Below are 23722 nucleotides of genomic sequence, written 5' to 3'. Positions count from 1 at the left end.
GCGCTATGTGTTGTGCTTTAATACATGCTGTATGACTGACTATTAAAATGAACACCAAGCAGAATACATGTGTTATTATACATGTAATATATATAACAGGGGTCTCCAACCACTTTTCCTCTGAGAGCTACTTTGACTAGATAAAAGTTGCTGAGAGCTCCTCATGGTTTACATCACTGGTCACATTTATTCACATAAACTATCAAAACACTCAAACTGATCTCCAAACCAAGATGAATACAAGTCATCACATATCAATGTCCCAAACGTCTAGAAACTCGCATCAGACAAAAATCTGAGTCGTGATTCAGTCAGAACACACAGACATGACAACACCGCTGTAAATAAAGCTCCATAAATCTGATTAGAAACCAGAGAAGAAGAAGCTCCTCGCTCAGTGATCAGTGATGGTTGTCAGTACATCCAATGGTACATGACGAACAGGAAGTTAAAACAGATCGTTCAGTCCAATTAACTCTCCAAATCGTATACAAACTTAACTCACTGCAACCGTGTTTGTTGGAAAAGTTGAGTTTATATCTGTTGTGTTATCAGAAGAGTTTCTATCACTGCATGACGTCTACAGCTATGTATGACATGTTACGATCTTACGACGTTATGCTCAGTTTTTTCGTGCATAATCCTACGAATGTCCGGAACCACAAGCGATCAGCCCCTGCAGCGACAGCCTCAGGCTAAATGGCTGCCGCTGTTTGAGTCAGTTGCATTTGGAGCAGATTTACTGAGTTGCTCTTAACCTTTGGATGAACTACTGGGAGCTGGCGAGCCACATGTTGGACACCCCTGATATATAGTGTGTATTATAGTAATATTGCAGTTTTTGTGCAGTATATTGTAGCATTACAGTACATCATACACACTATACATGTATATATCTAATAACATAGCGCTGATTCATGAATCAGTTGATTAATAATAAACAGAGTTGCTAATTGGTTACAAATTTGCATAATTCATTAAGCTGAAGTCTCTGTATGTCTGACAAAACGAGCGATTTGGAGATATGACCTTTTGCTCAGGGAGCGTTTGATGAGCACCGACATGTTATAAACTAAAAAGAAAATAAACAAATACCAATAAATTATTAAAGCAATCATTACGATGTAATATAGTATTGATTATCGTTAATTTCACTTTTATCATCTCCATATTGGTTTTGTTATCATTTCTATAGGAAATAATGACATTGTGTGCATAACATGTCACCTCTGAGATCTTTGAATCTGGCAGTTTTGCTAGAAAGAAGTCTGCAAGAAACACGAGGAGTCACATGATCAGGTCGTAAACACACCCACACTTTAGCCATGCTTATTGTTTATTTGGAGAAAACAAAAGGCAAACAGTAAAATTATGACCCACATAGACCACTGTAAACATCCAGCACAAGTTTAAGACCAACTTCCTGGTACAGCTTTGACCTACTGCACTTGCCGTAGTTGCGCTTGCACAGTTTTCCTGTGCAGCGAAGAATTATTGCTGTCATCACAGGTCCAGGTCCCCCTCACCTCACCTCCAAATAAAATGCTTTAGATCATGTGGCTACATCGTTGACGTGTTTAACAACCTTGTCTGATCATCCAATCAAATCCAGGCTTTGTTAAGGTGAAGTCATCGTGTTCCCAGATCAATATCTGGGAACGTGATGCGGCAATATCTCAACTTGGCAACTGCTACGCCAGAAATATCGTTCAAACCTCAAGAAGGAATGAAAACAAACGTGAGAGCTGCAGCTTCCACCAGCGGGTACCGTTCACTGACGCCCGGTGTCTATCGGCTGCCTTCCCATGTTGCAGCTGACAAACCTGAGGCTGGAACGGTCGTTAATGGCCGTCATTACAATGACAGCAGCTCTTAGACTTTACTATCTGTACTTGAACTTGTACCAGGCTGTGTGTGTTTTACTAAACCTCAGAAACTCAGCGGAGATTCCCTTGAATAACAATGAAAAACTCCTTTATTACACATCTCAAGAGAGCAAAAAAGTAAAATGTGAATGGCTCTCTGCCCGACGAGAATCGGATCTCAGCACCCTTTTAACCGACTGGCAGGAAGCCATTAGCTGTTCATGCCTTAATATACATTAAATACATGCATGGGACTTCCAGGAAAGAGGCCTTCTTGGTATGATAACACAGAACATCTGCTACTTGATGTCTTCACATTCTTCAGCCGCATGAATCCCAACAGGCAGAAGAGGAGTGATTAAAGGCTCATGAATAAATGATTCGTGCTTCAACGGCAGCAATTGTCTCCATGTGAAAGGAGGGAAAAGGTGCAGAAATCTCCAACCAGCAGGACTGATGTTAAGAACTTTATTCTAACTGTCTTAAAAAATAATTAATTTCCTAAAATATGTCCTCAGACAGGACACTGGAGAACTTAGTATGGATCTGTGGTGGCAGTTGTGTCCAGTTTTGGTGTGATTCTAATACAGATCCACTTTGCACACCGCTGTTCCCGGGTGTCATAGGGGTCAATGCATTATGGAGTGACATTCATATTCCATCTGTAACCTGCACAACCCTGTGACATTTCACTGCATGAAGTGTTCAGCACATTTCATGTTCCATCTCAGATACAGGGCCAATGTGAAAGGACGGAGGTTGAGGATGAATTAAACATAGAGGGTTTAAATATAGACTCCTTGGGAAAATGGTACCTCATTCTCCAACCTCCATCGTCACATATCAGGGGCCGCGCTGATAGATCAGAGAGACACAGGTCGGTTTTTTGAAAAATAATGTCTATGTTATTTACAAAAAGCAAAAAAGAACAACAAAAATACATCAAGCCATAATTCTGGGCCCATAAAAGAACTAAACTCAAGCCCTAAAAGAAGTGAACTTAACAGCACAAACTCTACAATAACCACAAAACATGTCAGTATAGTGCTGCACCATATTAACTGAGGAAAAGCACTGAAACAAATAAACTCCAAACTCCACATGCTGGAGGAACATGGTGCAGTCCAATTAGTAATCAACACCATTTCAGCAGGTCTGAAGGAGCTGGGACTCCTTTTGATGGCTGGCCAGGGCAACTCCAGCAGCAAACCTCATTATTAACTTCATGACGATTAAATAACTTAAGTTTATGAAACTAATACGGAAAAATTGACAGAGAAAGAGAATTCAAAGAGATAACTGGACCGTCAAATATTGCAAATAAAACTCTGTATGTTATATCAAACCAAAACCTGTGTCTGCAAGTATTTATTGCATATTGTTTGTGTATGTGAATTATCATCATGTGTGTTTTGGAGCATGATGAAAGCAAGTTAGGGTGTAGCATTAAGCTGTAATACTTGATGTGTTTCATCTTCCACTTGGAACCACTGGAATGCAGAACTGCAAAATAACATGGGTCTTAAATTAGTGATGATGAAAAAGCTGTGGGACTTAATTCCTTCTACACGTTTGTTTTTTTAATGAGCGTGTGATTAACACACTCAATAATTGAGACCATGTCGGTGACACCCGCTTTGCAATGCAAATCAGATGATCATATGAGATCATATCAGGCAGATGTGTATCAGAACAGACTGCTAAGAGGGAGTGAGTGAGCTACAGTCAGCTACACCGGTCCATCTTTCAACGCACTGTCTCACACTATTAAAGATATAAGTTAGAAACCTTCAAACACCACTCAGCCACTTTAGCAAATATGCGGTAGGGCTTGGTAGAAGATAAAGAGGATAGCAATTAAAGTGAGTCTATCTATCTATCTATCTATCTATCTATCTATCTATCTGTCAGTTTAAGAATTTTCATTGTAGAATTTTGCCACATTGTCATTTCTTCATTCTTTGGATTAGATGAAGTTGGCAGTGGAAGAAGGTATTAAAAATGCTTATTGGAGTCGACCTAAAGTTAATAGTTGGTATGAGTTTCTACAAGGTAGGAAATACAGGAAACCTCCCAGCATGCATCAGGCTAGCAGACTCGTGGACTTAAGCAGATACATTAGAGAAACCATGGATGTATGACTGAGACGCTTCATGTCATTTCCCAGTTTTCACGAGCCGCTCGTTTTCAGAACATTCTGATTTTTCAGATCAACAGATCAGGAGAAAATGAACTTTACTGGAGACCTGCCTCTGTCTCAGCACCATACTCTCACGAGATGTTTAGATGGACCAGAGTTACTTTTGGATTGACTTACTTATATGTGAAACCTTGCCCTGTTTCTCAGACTGTAGTTGTCATTTTAACAAAAACACTCAGACTCTATAAATATTCTGTGCTGTCGCTGCCATCCCTCCTCCTCCCCATTCTCACTGAGGTAAACAGTGCCCCTCTAACTGATGCGTGAGCTATAAAAACCTTCTATAGACTAATGTCACGTCTCAAGGAGGCCAGGTCGATGTCGGCATTCCTTGATGAAAAAAAAAAAACAATCAGATAAAGGTATCGTCATGCCACTGCCAAACTGGGATTAGTCAGGACTATGCCAAGGGAAGCCAGCCGCCCCCTGTCCTCACAACCAACCAGATCATGTTTATAACATCATTCACATTGAAATTACAGGAGATAACCACTAACTCAACAATTAATTAAAGGATAAGGAAGTACGCCAAGTATTTGTGTATGACAAGCACATAAAACAGAGTTTGTAAGTCATGTGTTTGATACATCTGTTACTTGACGACGTGAAGCTGACTTGAATGCGTCTTTTATTCATTGTCGATCCTGTACTGACCATTAAACCGCTGGTTATGCATTTAGGTGGGAGGCTGCATAAGTGAATAAGATGTTTAGGGCAGTGTGTGTGTGTGTGTGTGTGTGTGAGAGAGAGAGAGCGAGAAAGAGAGAGAGAGAGTAGGTAAACCCAAGTGAAGATTAGTATATATCACATGTGTACAAGTCCTTCATCTTTATGATGCAATGTTGTGTAAAATGATACCAGGAGCTCCAATAACAAACCTAATCAAGCCATGACTGTTTATTATTGTAAATATGGCGATGAAGGTCTGTATGTTGCTGTCAGTATACTCCATGTGTTTATTGGTGTAACCATGACAACCAAGGTCCGGTCCACATATCTGTATATTTCAAGGAGACATTCCTGTGGCTCTTATCAGAGGGTTGGAACAAACGAACCTGTGTGGTTGTTCAGGTCGGAGGTGTTGTTCTATTTAAGAGGCCAAAGCTTGAAATGAGCCCAGTTTGAAAATACAACACTGCAGCTTTATATATACAGTATGAATAACATGAATGACCTACCGCGGTTTAAATCAATCATTATTGCATCTCTGCTTGAAATAGTTTGTCTCGATTAGAAAAAGCCAGTTTCATTTAAATGCATAGATTCTAGTGACTCGTTACCGTAAAGATGGGTCACAGTTAACATTTTTTCCAGCTTAGTTTTGCACCCCGTCGCGTTTAAACACTTAGCTCAACGCTTTTGGCCGCGCTCGCGATGTTACTGTATATACTTAGAGCCGGTGAGGTGACCTAGTGATGAAAGACCTTGAGATAATGGAAATGTTCCTGTTAGAGCCACAGGGGAGGTGCAGGTTACAGGCATAACTGCTGACTGCACGGAACAATGCAGCATCCAGGTGCATGCTGGGAGGCCGGGAGGCACCTTCGAAGCAGAGGTAGAGAATACCCGAGGTAGAGAAGCCCTCGCTTTGAGGGGGAAGGACCGGCTCCGGTTTCTGTAACAGTATTCTCGGGAGAAGCTTGTGTGTTGTTCACCTGCTTTTATTGCTGACATTGTTTTAGATGACGGAGACGATGAGGAAGAGGAGAACATATATGCAGCTAAAGAATGACATGATAAAAAAAAAACTATATTCCCTTCATCTCGTGTTTCATAAGCATACGCATCCTGAAGCAGCAGTGCATGCATAGCTAGATGGAGAGCTTTTTTTCCCCACTGCATGTCATTCTGAGTTTGCATATGTGCACAAGTGTCAGAGTCAAGAACTTGATGGGGTTGGAGTAGGTGCTCGGCACACAGAAGAGGGATCTGTTGAAAGCAGCAGTCCGCCTTTTTGTACTCGTAAATTATCCGCAGGTCTGATAAAAACGAAGCGTGTCATCATTAGCGCGTTGCGGAGGTGGAAGAATTAAAACGAATGGGCATATTAGATGTGATATACAGAGCGAGAGTGTGTTGGTAATTTCCCTGTTTGTTCTGCACACGCGCTAAAGACATCATTGAAGCGGCACTCGACTGTATCAATCCTTAAAAATTCAACCCCACTGGCGCGTGGCCCTCGGACATTGTAACACAAGCCCAACAAGTCAATTAGAATGATTCAGAATGGCTTGTTAAATGAGGTTCAACAATTAATTAAAGGATAAGGAAGTACGCCAAGTATTTGTGTATGACAAGCACATAAAACAGAGTTTGTAAGTCATGTGTTTGATACATCTGTTACTTGACGACGTGAAGCTGACTTGAATGCGTCTTTTATTCATTGTCGATCCTGTACTGACCATTAAACCGCTGGTTATGCATTTAGGTGGGAGGCTGCATAAGTGAATAAGATGTTTAGGGCAGTGTGTGTGTGTGTGTGTGTGTGTGAGAGAGAGAGAGCGAGAAAGAGAGAGAGAGAGTAGGTAAACCCAAGTGAAGATTAGTATATATCACATGTGTACAAGTCCTTCATCTTTATGATGCAATGTTGTGTAAAATGATACCAGGAGCTCCAATAACAAACCTAATCAAGCCATGACTGTTTATTATTGTAAATATGGCGATGAAGGTCTGTATGTTGCTGTCAGTATACTCCATGTGTTTATTGGTGTAACCATGACAACCAAGGTCCGGTCCACATATCTGTATATTTCAAGGAGACATTCCTGTGGCTCTTATCAGAGGGTTGGAACAAACGAACCTGTGTGGTTGTTCAGGTCGGAGGTGTTGTTCTATTTAAGAGGCCAAAGCTTGAAATGAGCCCAGTTTGAAAATACAACACTGCAGCTTTATATATACAGTATGAATAACATGAATGACCTACCGCGGTTTAAATCAATCATTATTGCATCTCTGCTTGAAATAGTTTGTCTCGATTAGAAAAAGCCAGTTTCATTTAAATGCATAGATTCTAGTGACTCGTTACCGTAAAGATGGGTCACAGTTAACATTTTTTCCAGCTTAGTTTTGCACCCCGTCGCGTTTAAACACTTAGCTCAACGCTTTTGGCCGCGCTCGCGATGTTACTGTATATACTTAGAGCCGGTGAGGTGACCTAGTGATGAAAGACCTTGAGATAATGGAAATGTTCCTGTTAGAGCCACAGGGGAGGTGCAGGTTACAGGCATAACTGCTGACTGCACGGAACAATGCAGCATCCAGGTGCATGCTGGGAGGCCGGGAGGCACCTTCGAAGCAGAGGTAGAGAATACCCGAGGTAGAGAAGCCCTCGCTTTGAGGGGGAAGGACCGGCTCCGGTTTCTGTAACAGTATTCTCGGGAGAAGCTTGTGTGTTGTTCACCTGCTTTTATTGCTGACATTGTTTTAGATGACGGAGACGATGAGGAAGAGGAGAACATATATGCAGCTAAAGAATGACATGATAAAAAAAAAACTATATTCCCTTCATCTCGTGTTTCATAAGCATACGCATCCTGAAGCAGCAGTGCATGCATAGCTAGATGGAGAGCTTTTTTTCCCCACTGCATGTCATTCTGAGTTTGCATATGTGCACAAGTGTCAGAGTCAAGAACTTGATGGGGTTGGAGTAGGTGCTCGGCACACAGAAGAGGGATCTGTTGAAAGCAGCAGTCCGCCTTTTTGTACTCGTAAATTATCCGCAGGTCTGATAAAAACGAAGCGTGTCATCATTAGCGCGTTGCGGAGGTGGAAGAATTAAAACGAATGGGCATATTAGATGTGATATACAGAGCGAGAGTGTGTTGGTAATTTCCCTGTTTGTTCTGCACACGCGCTAAAGACATCATTGAAGCGGCACTCGACTGTATCAATCCTTAAAAATTCAACCCCACTGGCGCGTGGCCCTCGGACATTGTAACACAAGCCCAACAAGTCAATTAGAATGATTCAGAATGGCTTGTTAAATGAGGTTCAGTAATTAATTAAATGTCATTATTGATGAAGTCTAAAGGCTTGGTGTTGCGGAGGAGGTGTCGTGCACCATCTCCTAATCTTTTAATCTAATCAGAGAATGTTACTCGTTTATTTTCTCTGGTGGTCAGAGGCGGCGGTGGGGGGGGGGGGTGGGGTGGGGGGGGGGGGGCTCTAATTTAAGACGCACGTCTGCTCTTATCGTGACAGTCACAGGACGGCGGGAGATTCACAGCAACAGATTATTGGATGCAGCTTGTGGTGAGCAGCATTCGGCGCTCGTGACTGACGTGTGCAGGGATTCAGTGAGTGAGAAATAGCAGTGAACATTAACGCAGTCTGTGGTGTTTGAATGAATGTAAGGAATGCAGGAGGTGGAAAAGGAAACTAAAACCCCTCGAGTAGAAGATCTGCCTTTACAGTCAAGAGCGCAATTTTCACTGGGGACAGGGAGACGGTTTGCCTTCCTCATTTCCAGCTTGATTTACGCTCTAAAATATACAGTTTCATTTGGTTTTAGTCTATAAAATACACAGGTTCAGTTTCAGTTCGATTTTCTCTCTAAAATATCTTTAAACAACATTTACTGATGGTCCGGCTTCCAACATCCAGTCAAGCAAAGGTCAGACAGTTGATAGAAATGTTTGTAAGCTTGTCTAAATTGCCTGCAGTCCTTATTTTTTTTTGCCTTACAGTCAAAGTCCGCTCCTCAGAGCTGAGAAAATGACCACACACTCATCTGCTTGTTTTTCAGGAAAAGATAATCAACTTGTCATGATAAAGTTATGATATTTATATTATGTATTAATGGTAATATTCTCCTAAAACTGTTAGAATTGAAGGCAGGGCAGGACAGAGAAACACTGAAGATGCAGCCAAATTTAAATGAAACTAAATGTTGAATCAAATTGAAATTTTCTTCCTGAAATTCTCTTTTGTCTTTGTGAGAAACAACAAGGACTGGGTGATCTTTTCAAACCAGGACTATTGATGTAACATGAAATAATTTTCTTGCCATGATCATCAGTAAAACTCCCGCCTCAGGACAGATTGCACCTATAATAAATATGAAAGTTTGATTCTCTTCCTGCGTCCCTCTGCAAAGATAAAGCTAAACTATACTCACAAGTGTTTAATGAAGGAATTGAGATTCTGGTTGGTTTTGGTTACAGCGCCTCTTTGAAGTCAAAACGTTCAAAGCACCCCAGAAGAGAGAATTCTACCTTCATTAACATGAAGATGATGATTTGAAGTATGTAAACTCTCCACAGCCACTTTAATGTTCTGTAGACACTCATGTCCATAGAAAGATTCAGAGGAGGGGCTATAGTCTACCCCCCCCCCCCCCCAAAACATGTGAGTGTGTTTGCTCATTAACAGCCATCGCTCTGAGTGGGTTATTGTTTGTATAATGTTGTTGTCATGCAGCTCTAAACAACCTCTTGTATCATTCATCTTCTGCTGATTTGGAGTCTCTCTCCTCTCGGGGTTTTATTTTTTCTTCCACCAGCATTAGTACAAATCTTCAACATCCTAAAACGTAATCCCACCAAGTGTGTGTGATGACACTTGATGTAATGTATTTCTCCATTTATCTCTATCAGCCGTGATCTAATCCAGAATAAATCCATGGTTTTTTGTAATGGTTGTTATAATGTTTGTGGAACAGAATTATGAATAAATACATAACTGAAGAAGCAGATATTTTTAAATTACAGTTCAACATCTACAGTATAGTTGCAAGAACAGACAATGTTAAAGTACTGTATATTTATAATGTACATTTATAATGACCATTTTTATATCTATTGTATTCTTATTAATCTCCATAGACATCTTTATATTACTATAAGGAGTGAATTTCCAGTTTTGTTATGCAATGTGTGACATATACAGTATGTCCCTATATCAAGAGTGATGTTGCCATGTATGTCACCTATTGGGGGATATATTATGTCACATACGTATATACTGTACATCTGTATATATGATGGTATAAGTTTATATATTGAATAGGCTACGTATAGTCCAATTTGTACATTTATTAAAAATATCCATATGATGAATTTTCATATGGTATATCATGTTGCGACCATATATGTAAACCATATTTATTTATGCAAGTTTATTAGAACAACATACATACAATTTCTATATTTGTATATATGTTTTTCTTATTAATTTCTCATAAATTTTAAACATGTCTATCTTCCTGTTCTGGAAAAGTCATCTCAGACTGTTGGACTCTACAGTTTATCATATCAACATGTACTGACAGGCTTTGGGATGGATATATATTTATTTAACATACAGTATTTATACAGTATAAGAATACATACATAAACATACATATTTGTATGGGCTGGACATATATGTCAATATGAAACTTGTTCCAATTACTAATGTTAAATATGTAATTTTTACAAATATGTTTTTAATGTATATCTACATACTGTATATTCATATAAGGAAATGTACATTTATGATATGTTTATTATATAGTATATGTACGTATGTATGTATGTTTATTTTATATATATTTGAGTATGTACAGACTAAAGAAATATCTCTCTATAGTAAGTACACCTTGTATTGTTTGTTTGCAATACATAAGGATGTCTGGATGTACTACAGTACAGCATGTACCCAACAGAAGCCAGTCAACATATTAATGTCTTCTTCTGTTCAACAACCAGAAGACTCGAGTGTCTGAATCACAGGTGCCATTCTTAATTAAACACTCTAGCAGAAGCAGCGGCTGGGCCTGAATCCTCACATGCTGCCATATTTACTGTCGGCATCTGCAGAACCAAGCTCTGGTGTTCTATCTTTAACACGTCGGCTTTGAGCTTGACCAGCTGTGACATTCGCCGGGAACCTTAGGGACCGCAGACGCAGAACTCCCGCATTACGTAACCTTGGCTAAATAATTTAGTGTGCGCTATGCATATTATATTTTCCACTTGGCCCAGACAATGCGCCCCATTGGCTGTGCATCTTCATCTGCTAGTGGACGGGCTTTGAGTCAGGCCAAAATTTGCTGGTGACTGTCTCATGTAGGGAAGCAGTGAGGAGGAAAGGTTAGTGGATGGTAGTGTGGCCCGTCGGACTTACATGCAGGAGATCAGAGCTTGTGTCTGTCACCGTTGCTGGAAGGACTAAAGTAAAAGCAGTAAAACCAGAGTATAACAACAATACTCCATTGTAAGTCCTGCATTCAGAATTCTACTGAAGTAAATGTATTTAGGTATTATCAGCAAGATTTGTCTGCGAGAAGTACTCATTGGGTAAAATGGCCACTGTCAGAGTGCTATATTTATCATATATACATATATGTTTAATTATTTTCTTAGGTAGTTACTCTAATCATGATCCTATTTGATAAACTGAAATATTTCCCTCTATGGTGGAGTAGAAGTATAGAGCAGCATACAATGGAAATACAAGTAGAAGTACAAGTACATCAAATTTGAGTAAATGCAGAGAGTTACATTCCACTACTGCCCGACTGTCACAGCTACACCTTTTTACCTTTACCTTAAGTTACTCTATTTAGCATTTGTAAGCATTATATAAACATTTGATGAATGGTTTACGTAACATGATAATGCAGAGACACAGCTAGAAAGAGCTCCATATTTCCCTCTTCTCCTGTGTTTGATTTGAAGTGTTGATCCATAAGAAGATGTATTTGTGGTTTTAAGAACCAAAAACCATTTAAATGTAGTTTCACATCTCCCCTCTCACGCTTCTCTCTGGAGCTCTAGTAACAACAGGTCGGTCAACCAATCATAGGAGAGGAGGCTCTGTGCCGCTCTTCTGATTGGCTGACTGTTTTCTGAGTGATCCAATAAAAAATAGCAGATTTCAAGTAAAACACTCAGAGAAACCAAATCCTGCAAAGTTGGATGGCGGGTCCGGGTGGGCGGGGCTTGGTGCATGGGGTGTGGCTGAGAGTTCCAGAAGTCCCGACAGCTGGTTTTAAGGCTCAGTTTCTGAATACAGGCTGCGTGCATTTCTCTGTGGACTGAGGCTTTGATACTTTCACAGTATTAATATAGAACCTAGACCTGATCTATAATCAAACAACACATAGACATCTGCCTTTATACTATATGGACCTTTAAGTGTTTGTTCATGCACAGTGCTTCTCCTATGAAGATATATTTAATGTTATTGTAACTGTGTTGTCTTTATTGTCATTTATATATTTGCTTGTACAGCAGCCTTTGGAGGTCCACATGAGGAGTTACAGTTGTTAACAAATACATTAATAAATGTTTTTAGCTGCTTACAACTATATAATAGTGTGTTGTAAACTAACTTTTCTACAGCTTATAAAAGCTACACATGGTTTTAACTATATGAGCTATGTATTTACCAAGCAGAGATATTGCAAACAGCTGTGACTTTGCATGTAAGGCGGGAAAAGGTTGGTATTGAACATAATATAGTCTGCAGACTCTGGCAGTAGGTTTGTTGCTCTGGTGAAGCTGCTGCTGATGTTGGCCGATAAGGTCTGGCTCACTGTCAGCTGTTTTTTTAAGGCATATTTTACACACATTTCATATATACTGTGGCATTAGCATTTCCCTCAAGTGACAAAATAAAAATAGGCATGCGATTAGGAAATGTGACACAGTGCCAGTGGCTTCTATAGTTAGCACTAAATACGTTTTTTTTCCCCCCTTTATTGCCGCCTCCAGTCAGTGGGAAGAATTAATCATTTATTTCCTGACAGTCATGGTAGTTATGTGGGCAGCAGGCTCTGGAGCTGGACAGTTAAAAACCTAAATAAATCTGCTGTTTTCAAAGGAAAATGACAATCCGCTCATGGCTCACTAAGTACAAACACTGGGAGAGAGATATCATTACTGCAGCCTCATTTATTCCTTCAAGGGTCCTGTGTTTGGCTGCTTAGCAATAAAATTGTAATAAACTCACCTAGAAGAGAATTTGAAGGTATTATTAGTATTTGAGGGTTGAAAATGGCAGTTTTTTTTCTTTTTCAGCACGTTTCTCTCACCTTTTGGTATCATGGTGATGTGCTGGGAGCTATCAGGAACCTCTGTGGATATCATGGCCGGCTCCACTCGGTGACATTTTCTTCCTCGAGCGAGAGCGAGGTGCATAAAAGTTCTTTAAAAAAAAACATTTTCGATTATAACTGCTGTATGTCCACATGTTGCTGACATTTGGAGAGAGAGCTGTCACTGTGAGGGAAGCAGGGGGGGTTGTTGGCAGCTGCATCATTTGTGGATGTTGCAGCAGCTTAACTGACCCCTGCAGTTTCCTGCTGGTTCGTGTAATGTGTCTTCAGAGGGAATTTTCACCTGGTGTCATTAACGGTAATTTGAACTGTTTGTGTATATTCAGCCCAAACTCTAATCAACTGAGCATGCCAGTAAAAATAAACCTGCGTATTTGTGTTCTTCTTCCTCTGGTTGAAAACAACTTCAGTTATCTCCCTCCGGTCTCTCTTCTTTTTCCTCTCATCTCTGTGTGTTTGATTCGTGTGAATTTTTCCACTGATTTTCTATCGCCTTTGTATACAAACACACTTCCTGTAAAGTTCACTGTCTGAACCCAGTTTAAATCCAAGCAACAGAACATTTTCAGCTTCTTATCCTAAACTTCTCTTTGTTTTTTTTTCCTGTGAGGCTTGGTTGTGCGACTGCTCCAAGTCGGATTCAATGAACTCAAACTGGAGGTAAATAAAATGTGTTCACAAGGAGCCGCACATGTGTGGGATTTGATCATTAGTGTAATCAACTCCTCTGAAACTGCCACATGGGGCTGATTGTTCCGCTCTGTTTGGCATTACAGGACCTGAAACAATAAAACACATTAACAGTGCGGCTGCCAATGACGTGTCATCAGAGCAGCTTTGTAATATGACAGCCACAGACATGAAGAGAGAACAGCTCGACATAAAGCTGAAGCACATATGAAGGGATATATTATTATCACATACAGTATATACATCATCTGGATCTATGGAGATATAAATTTATAACACATATGAAAGGCCCATGGTAAAATTTGTATATGTACATTTATTAAAAATATTTATATGATAAGTTTTTGTATGGTATAACATGTTGCAACCGTATATGTTAAGAATATATATTTAATTTATATATGCATTAAAACAGTATATATATAAAAATTTAATTCTCATCACTTTCAAACATGTCTATCTTCACATTCTGGGAATTGGTATCTATAATATCAACATATACTGACAAGCTTTAGGATGGATATATATTTATGTAACATATGTCTAATATAAGAATACATACATAAACTTCCATATTTGTGTGTGAGATTTGATCATTAGCGTACTGATCAAATGTGTGGGCTGGACAGATACGTATGTCAACATATGACATTGTTCCAATGTCTAATTGGTTTTGTATATAATTTTAAGATATATATTTTTATTTTATATTCACATATATTTCATATATGAAAATTCAATATATGTACATGGAGTCACATCCATAGATACTGTAGACAAGAGAATATTATAAAGTACAGCAGACTAAAGAGGCTAACGATTACTGAAGTGTTAAAACTGTTGATGAATTTTGATTTTTTTTCAGTTCGGTTCTGCTTCATACTTAAAATCCAAATTCATTCAGATTAAAAATTATGATTCTTAAATCAAACAGGCTTATTTTCCCTTATAGGCCCATAGTCTCCTCCCCTGCTAATGCTGCATATCACTGTGGTTGTGATCCTCCCATACAAAGACGCCACCTTGACTTTCACGGCTCACTGTTCTCTTCAACATGGAGCGTTCAGAGGATTGAGAGTTCAGGTTTCATTGGTCATGACTCATGCCAGCCTCCTCCTCTAAAAACGCTGATGATGTGTTATCTTTTAATTCAGTTCTTGTTTCTGACTGAAACACAGTTTGAGCCACAACATTACATCATTTGACAGGGTCTAACATCAAAGAGCATCACATAGTGACAGATTATGAAGGTATAATCTGACCTTTGCTTGAGGAGAATATTGTGTTATAAAACACACACACACACACACACACAAACACACATGCTGCAGCGGTAGCATGTGGCGTGAACAGCTACCATTACTTAATGCACGCAGGTCCTACCTAAGCTGCAGAGTTAAGCCTGGTTGAAAAAAAGCCAAGGTATTTCATTATTCATCGCTTTACAGACGTAGGACATTACTTATACATTAGAGTCTTAGCTTGTTCTTTTTCAGCTACAAATGTTTCATTATTTAAGGAGACAAGTGCAGAGCAGAGCAGAGACCTGTGGTGATGTTTTAAAGATCACAGGAAAGAATTCCTCTCATTGACATGCACTGATTTCAGCTTTAACACCTCTGGACATTAAATTAAAATGATATAGATGCTTTGGAAAATAATGTCATTTGGTCACAAATTTTCAGGGAGATAGAAGTCACACAGATCCAGAGGATTTACGTCTACTTTTTATTTAAAGCATATTAAAACCACGGATAGGGTCGTATGAGACTACAGGATACTGCTCTTAGAAAACTATGTTTTTCTAGATATCATATCATATATATTCTGAATCATGCCTTCATGCAATTATTTCTGTAACACTTAAGGAGCCATTTGACAACTCCAGAAGAAACTTCGTGGATTATCGTGGAAGACGGAGAAACCTCAGGGTGCAGACGGAGCGCCACCCAAACGTAGCCTTGCCAGCTGTTCGGGATGAGCGAGGGTTTAGCAAAGACAGCTGTGTTTACTTGTGAAGCTCTTCATTACTACTGTAACCCAGACATGACCCTTACACCCAACCACCAACACTCTGTTCTCCAGGCTCTTCTCCTTTAGAAAACAAGCCCATGCCAGCAGATTTCTTTTGACCAGCAGGTACATTTTTATTGTAGGCGACCTCTCGTGGCTTTAGGCAGCTATGACGGGAACAAAGAAGGAAGTCAGACGACGTAGTATAAAGAGCGACGGGTCAACAAAACACGGGACTTTCTCACAGGAGATGGTGAATGGTCTGCACTTACAGTATGTAGCACTTTTCTAGTCTAATCAACCAATCATAGCTTTACACTACAAGCCACGTTCACCCATTTTTATTTCACACTCACACTCACTCACCGATGACACACCGGGGGCGATTCAGGTTTCACTGCTTTCCCATGGACACTTGGACATGCGGACAAGAGGAGCCGGGAATCGAACCACAACCGTCTGATTGGCCAGTTCGAGTTCGAGACCGCTGTTCATTTCCCATTAACATTGTGGCTTTTATCCATGACCGTTGCACAATCTGAATCGTGCGTTTATTATTGTAACCTTGACATCAACTGTCCGGTATGCCTGCCACTGATACGTTCCCATGGGTCTTAACATTGTTACCATGACAACACACCCTCTCTAACCTGGAGAAAGTACCTGTTTAAACTAAGACCACAAACTTTTTCCTAAACCGAACCAAACCATAAATGTTTTTCAACCTTAATCTGCATGTTTAGGATTGTTACCATAACGACAAATATCTGGCATGCCCCCCACTGGTACGCTCCCAAACGTCGTATTATTATTACCATGACGACAAAGGTCCAGTACGCCTGCAGCTGATACGTCGGGACAAGTGACCTGTATTGTTGTTTAAGTTGGACTACTTGTTGGTATTCTCTCACATACTTGTGACATTTACAGAGAGACAGATAATACACCTCTACCCCACTGCTGTCATGGACTTTTCCATTTTATTTTTTACAAACAATATATGTATAAAATATATAAAAAGTATATTTTATTTGGGAAATGTAGTGCAGGAGTGAACGTGAAGGGTGATACAAATATAAAAACTCAAGTAAAATAAATATGCTCCCAAAAAATACTTAAATACCACTGGTCTAGACAACCTATGGTCCAGCACAGAGAGCCTGAGTGAAAAGAGACAGAGAGGATAAAATAGAGAGACAGAAAGTGTCAGGAAAAAATATGCTGTTAGTACAAGGTTTAACAGAGCGACAGGCTGAAGGCCTGAGGAAATCAAACAAATAGCAATTAATTGATAGTTAAGGTGAAGAAAATGAGTGTTAAGTTTGGATTTAAAGGCCTCCACAGAGTCGGACAGTCTGATGTCAGCAGGGAGGGTTTTTGTTTTACATGAAGGGGGCCTGATAGGAAAAGACCCTGCAGCCGGCAGGCGTCTTTTTTAACTCTGGGGAGCCCTGTACTCAGAGAACGCAGAGCAGGGGATGGAATAAAAGGTTTAAGGAGATCAGACAGGTATGAAGGGGCCTGCCAATTTTAAAATTTTGTAAGGCATGAGAAGCACATTAAAGTGTGATTTGACATGGACAGGGACCCAATGGAGGGAAGCTGAAATGTTAACTGCAGCATTCAGAAGCATTTGAAGAGTTAGTAGAGGCCTGTGGCAGGGAAGTCTGGGTGATAACAAAGGAGCTGATCTGGGTCTCGGGCAGAAAGAACAGAAGTGTCTTGGTGATGGTGACATCTCAGTCGCAAAGCAGCAGTGGAGTATGATATGTCAGTTATGTACAGTATTGGGAAAGTTACTTTTAAGACATTACATACTGCCTAATTACATGTTCTATTTTTATCATATGTCGAAACAGAATAAAGAATTAAGGTTTTTAGAGATGGGAGCGCAAGGACAGCTGTCATGTAGTAGAAAGTCTAACTAAGGAGCAGTGAACATCGTGAACAGAGCTCATTATGCATCTATTTCAGTACAACTCTGCACGTTCCTCTTCACTCCTCTTCAGAGCTGCCCTTGGTTGAAAACATCAGTATCTTGTTCATGCTGAGATTAATGATTGTCTGTCTACATCCTGTTCAGGACTCAGCTCAAATTGCAGTCATGTCATATATGTGGTATTTTATGTTTTATGCTAAATTTAAATATGTGGTGTGGTTGTATGACTGCTAACTTGGCCAGAGAGTTTTCTTTATCTCAATGGGACTTCCTGGTAAAAATGAATTCATTTCAACACAGATCTATAATGTGCACTGGAAGTTGTATACTATAAAATTAGAATAAAGAAGAAGAGGCAAGATTGAATAGAGGAGTGTACTTACCATAACAACTACCAACAATGAAGCTGCAGGTCTCTTACAACCTCCGACTAACGTTAGCAAGCCAGCCAAGAGACACAACATGTAAATAAGACAACTTTGGAGCTACTGGAATGTGCATTTCTGCTCTTTTGGGAGACACTCAAGCCTCTGCAGCAGGCTGACACTGTCTGTTTACTGTACGCTGAGAGACCAGACTGAGACAGATCCATCAAACTCCTGTCAAGACAGCAAGAAATCCAACAAAGGGTTGCAGGGGTTAGATTCCATATTTTACACTTTTCTGGTGTTTTATTTGAAATTGATACCCATAAGAAGATACAGTATATATCTCTGGATGAGAGCGGTGTCTGCTTTGTTGTGATATCACAAAGTTCAAGAAGTCCTGACGGCTGGTTTTAAGGCTCAGTTTGTACAGGCTGCGCTTTGACACTTTCACAGTATTAATATAGAACCTAGACCTGCTTTATAATCAAACAACACATGGACATCTATTCTATTCTACTATATTGAGCTTTAATGTAATACCTGCAACTGGAAAATTACTCGATTTAACTGAACCTCATGGACATAGACAGTATATGCACATTGGCACAGTTGAAAGGGCCCAAAGAGCTTAATTTAAGAGCTGCTGTTGAGATGAATGTGAAATATCTGTCTGCTGTTCTCCCTGTATCTAGTTTACTGTTTACACACAAACACACTTGTATCTCCAGCTCATGCTGTCGTGTGATGATTTTTTTCAGAAAGTGAAACCGTCTACAACGAGTGTGATAATCAAACAAGATAATGCAAGTGCGAGATCGGGAATTACGATGAGTCATTTTCATTTGACGCGGTCTTTGAGCGTCCCTCGTTTAGGAACGATCTTTGGCCTGTGGTCCCTCGACAATAGAGTCATACACACACTGACTGTTGGATATGATGATGTCTATCATTGTGACGGGCACACAAGGTCAACAATGGTTAACAATAGTGATGTTCGGCAGGATTAGTACAAACTCACTCTTAGTACGGACCCATATTTGGCAATGAAAAAGAAAAAGAATTAGCTTATTTGTTGGTTTATTTATTTATTTGTTTATTTGTTTGTTTTTATCTCTCACATTTTTAGCTCATTTGATTTGAAATAATATTGTTTTTACAGCAATGGAAAAAGGGCCAGATTTGATATATTTAACAAATATGTATTACAGTTTTCATTCAGCTTGTAGCCACAGATTGCATGTCTATAACACCTGATTTACTAAGACAGCAGCCCTCCAGATGCATTCTGGGACTGAGGAAATATTTTTAACCCGCTACATCCGGACTATGTGTTTCTTTTCTTGTCAAATAAACAGCTGATTTGGTTCTTCAGTTAAAGCCCAGCCTCCATCTCCAGCGCTCAGCCGCCTGGCCTCTGGGCTTGCCCCACTGATGGCCGGATCTGGTCCCCGTTTCCACTGGGGCCCCCCAACCCTACCCACAATCGACTGACATATACACACCACACACCACACACCACACACCACATACACAAGCTCCTCTTTTTTCCTTTTTTCTTTTTTTTTTGTTTAATTGGATTATAATTATAGGCGTATACATGTTGATACTGTATGTTTATGTGTGTAGTGTGTAGCAAAAACTAGATGCCGTTTACAATTTCTATCATTATTTTTTTTACTTTGTTGTCTATATTTACACTTGTCTTCTCTTGTTTTGTAATCACCTGATAAAAAGGAAAAAAAAGCTCTACATTTCACAACCTATAACTTTCTGAAATAAATTCTGGAAGGAAAACTAGTTTCAGACACACAGTTGACAACTTGATGCATAATGACAACTGGTGAAAGACAAGTGAGAGGACAATTCATTATTGTGTGTTTTCTCCCCGAGCCTGTGTTAATTACTGCACCTGTTGTACTGGAAAGGTTGAGGATTATGTGCCTTGCTCTAGGGAATATTGTCAGTCGTTGGTGATGAAAATATCTCCTCTTTTTTTGGCTGTTTGAATGCTGGATAAATTAATTGTCAGCCTGAAAACAGAGAGCAATATATTATTTTTCATTCTCTTTTACTGTTTACGGTCAGCAGCACATTACGCATATAGATTGTTAAAGGTCCATGAAGTATAAAGGTAGATGTCCATGTGTAGTTTGATTATAAAGCAGATCTAGGTTCTATATTAATACTGTGAAAGTATCAAAGCCTCAGTCCACAGAGAAATGCACACAGTCTGTATTCAGAAACTGAGCCTTAAAACCAGCCGTCAGGACTTCTGGAACTTTGTGATGTCACAACAAAGCAGACACTGCTCTCAGCCATGCCCCAAAGCCCTGCTCACCTGGACCCACCATCCAACTTTGCAGGATTTGGTTTCTCTGAGTGTTTACCTGAAATTTGCTGTATTTTTATTGGATCACTCAGAAAACAGTCAGCCAATCAGAAGAGAGGATCAGAGCTTCCTCTCTTCTGATTGGCTCCCCAACCTGTTCTTACTAGAGCTCCAGAAAAGCCTGAGAGAGGAGATGTAAAACTGCACTGAGATGGTTTTTGGTTCTTAAATCCACAATTATATCTTCTTATGGATAAACACTTCAAACAAAACCACAAAAAGTAAATTGTTAAATATGGACCTTTAATTAGAACAAGTCGGACACATTGCTATGTTCACCGTTAACCGTTGATGTTCTGTACACGAGTGCATGTGTTCATCATCATCATTTAAAGTATGTTTGTGCATGCTATTGTGTTGACAACAAGGTATTATTGTTCGTGACAATCCCCCATTCCATGACATTTGAGGTGGGCTACGTTTCTGAATGTTTGGCTTTGACACAAAACAAACAATGCAGTTACGTCCAACCAGTCCGGCTCAGCACAAAAGATGTTTTCCTGGCTGTGCCACACAAAGCTCTTCCCATCAATACACAACATGCTGTGTTACGTGGAAGATGAAAAATGGAGGCCTTCCCTTTGTGTATGTCTGGCAGTGAAATCTCACTTTTGATTCTCACAGTTAATCACATTACATCACAGCCGCTCAAAGTTGAGCCTGTCTGCTGCGCTGGTACTGTTATTCAATTTGAAGGAACAATGAGGCTGAAAAAGTATTTGTTTTTAATGGCATCTGTGCAATTGTAAATGGATTTCTGGATGGCTGCTTTGGTCTGTTTGTGCTTTGAAGTTTTTCTCTGTAGGGATTTTTTTTTTTGGGGGGGGGGGGGCTGCTTTCAAAATTCACTTTACTTCATACAGATGTTTTTTGTCTTTCTGTCTCTTTCTATACACAGACTCGGAAGTCATCTACAGGAACAGTGATGGCCACGTCATCAAGTTCAACATCCTCACAAATGAAACAGAGATAGTCCTGACAAACACAACATTTGTAAGTTGATGTCAGTCTTGCACACCGTATATATATATTTTTCATGATACTATAGTGTATGTATTTATCTGGCTCTTTTTTATGTCTTTCTTGTTTCCACTAGATAAATTTCAATGTGGCCAAATATGCTGTCTCCCCCGACCTGAAATATGTTCTTTTTGCTTATGATGTGAAACAGGTAAGTTCCTTATCAGCACCTGCACAATGATTGTTTTTGCATAAAAAAGAAATTATATTATATTATACATACATACAATAATGTACTGTACTGTACTGGGAACTAATGACAGACTGATCTAAAATAATCTGTTTTGCAAGTTTTCATGTTACCGCACTTCCAAGTCACTGTTGTCATGGAGCCTTGTAGATTATTGTCCACAGTGGGCTCAGGGTGCAGCAGCTGTTTTCCTAGTGATCAAAGGAGGAGTAAGCAATTTTGGAGAACTCAACAGCAAAACAAGACACCCCTCTCTTCAGTAGTTCTTCAGAAGCCCCCCCCCCAAAAAAAAAAAAAAAATTCATGGACGTGCATTGCCAAGGCAACACCACAATGGCAGAATCCAGAGCATTTGATACCGCGTGAATGTGAATACTCTTTCTCATCGCTGAAGCAAAAGAAACCATATAACACATCACCAAACAAACGACATGCACACAAACATCCAAAACACAATGGAGTAAAAATGAGAGTTATTTGTTTAGACAGAGGAAGAGGACCATCGATTTGTAGCTATGCTAACAAGGAAGGTAAGGTTAGCAAGCACAGCATTTCAATATATGCATCCTATGCACCAGGGTCGGACTGGCCATCAGGACTAATAGGACAAATTCCCGTGGGCCTCGGCAGCAGTAAGTCAGATTCATGTGCTCCAACACATTTGTCGGCTGGTGGACCACCACATTCATAGTGTTTTTATTGGCTCGCTCTGTGTGCCTGCCATTCAGGGTGCAGGCCAGTCCCACCTTATTAATCCAGGGCTGAAGTTCTTTCCCAGTCTGACTGTGTAGTCTCCGCCATTGGAAAGCCACACTGTTATTAACACAGCTCTTCGTCCTTGCCTGACCACATTACTTCTTGTTCAATTTTTGTTCTTACATTTCATCTTTGACTGTTCCTTGGCCTTCTTGCCTTCTGCTCATGTTGTGGAGTTTACACTGCCATCACGCTGCTACTGGGAGATGTTCCCCCCATTCACTCACCTAAATAATGCCGCCAGTCTCTCGTCTGCAATCCCAATAAATCCAGTTCAAAACTCCACATGGTGTTGCAGCGACAGAAGGGTAGACAGCTCCTTCTCTTTCCTCTGCTAATACTTAAATTAGCACTATCCATTAGTATGCACCAGATTTGCCGTCTCTTGCGCCCACTGCCCTTTCCCCATCTCCCTTTTTCTCTTCTTCTTTCCCTTGTCCTGTGCAGACAGCGAGCGGATAGTCATTGAATTTGACAAAAAGTGTATTGGATCAGAATCACTTTCTCCACTTTTAAGTAAAAACAGAAATTTAAAATTACTGTATTACAAGTTAAAGGCCTTGATCCAAATTGTTACATAAAATTACAGAAGTATTATCAAAGAAAATTTTCTGTCCTAAGCATGAAATGAAAAATCTTCTTAGAAGTGGTCAGAATTATTTTCTCAGCCTTCAGAAGCTCCTGTAGATTAAACTTGGCTAATGAAACACTTAATAGAGTGTAGTAAGGATGTAATGACTAACTCTTAAATACACATTACAGACTTTAGACACTCCGTAGCCAGGCAACTTTAAGGCTGCAAACAGCCCACGATGTAATACTTGATGTGGGAGCAGGTGTTACAGACTCACACCTTTCAAAAAGAATATCTAAGGTTGTGAACATGTAATTATCTCGCTCCGATTATAAGACGACTCCCACTTTTTCAAAGCAAATTTCCATAAAAACATACTGTCTTATATAATCTTTTATCCTCATCAGTATCTTTCAACAAAACCTGTATTTTTGGCTTTTTTTTTTTTACTTTTGTATTTACAGGTTTTGCATTGGCATGTAGCCTGTCATCATTTTCATTTTCATGCCTGTCAATAATAATAATAATGATAATAATTAATTTAAAAATAATTCAGTGCAACTTCCTTCTCAAAAATATGATCACAGACTTTAGGCAGCAGGCAGATAATAGATGTCCATCAATAGTGCTGTTCCAGATTCTGAATCACCACCATCATCACTGGATTGAAATAGA

General features: G+C 39.7%; 1 protein-coding gene across 2 annotated transcripts in view; it reads left to right on the top strand.

The window, feature by feature from the left end:
- LOC130177519 (inactive dipeptidyl peptidase 10-like) overlaps positions 1 to 23722 on the top strand; it is a 229300-nt gene that overhangs the window by 148185 nt on the left and 57393 nt on the right. For both annotated transcript variants that reach the window (XM_056389356.1, XM_056389357.1), the window contains exons 4-5: positions 21406 to 21500; positions 21604 to 21678. In XM_056389356.1, coding sequence (XP_056245331.1) covers positions 21406 to 21500; positions 21604 to 21678 — 170 coding nt within the window. The remainder of the gene's footprint in view (positions 1 to 21405; positions 21501 to 21603; positions 21679 to 23722) is intronic.

Source organism: Seriola aureovittata, chromosome 11, assembly GCF_021018895.1.
Source record: "Seriola aureovittata isolate HTS-2021-v1 ecotype China chromosome 11, ASM2101889v1, whole genome shotgun sequence".
NCBI classification, from domain to species: Eukaryota; Metazoa; Chordata; class Actinopteri; order Carangiformes; family Carangidae; genus Seriola; species Seriola aureovittata.
Note: the sequence above shows the minus strand (reverse complement) of the source record. Positions and strands in the feature narration are given on the sequence as shown.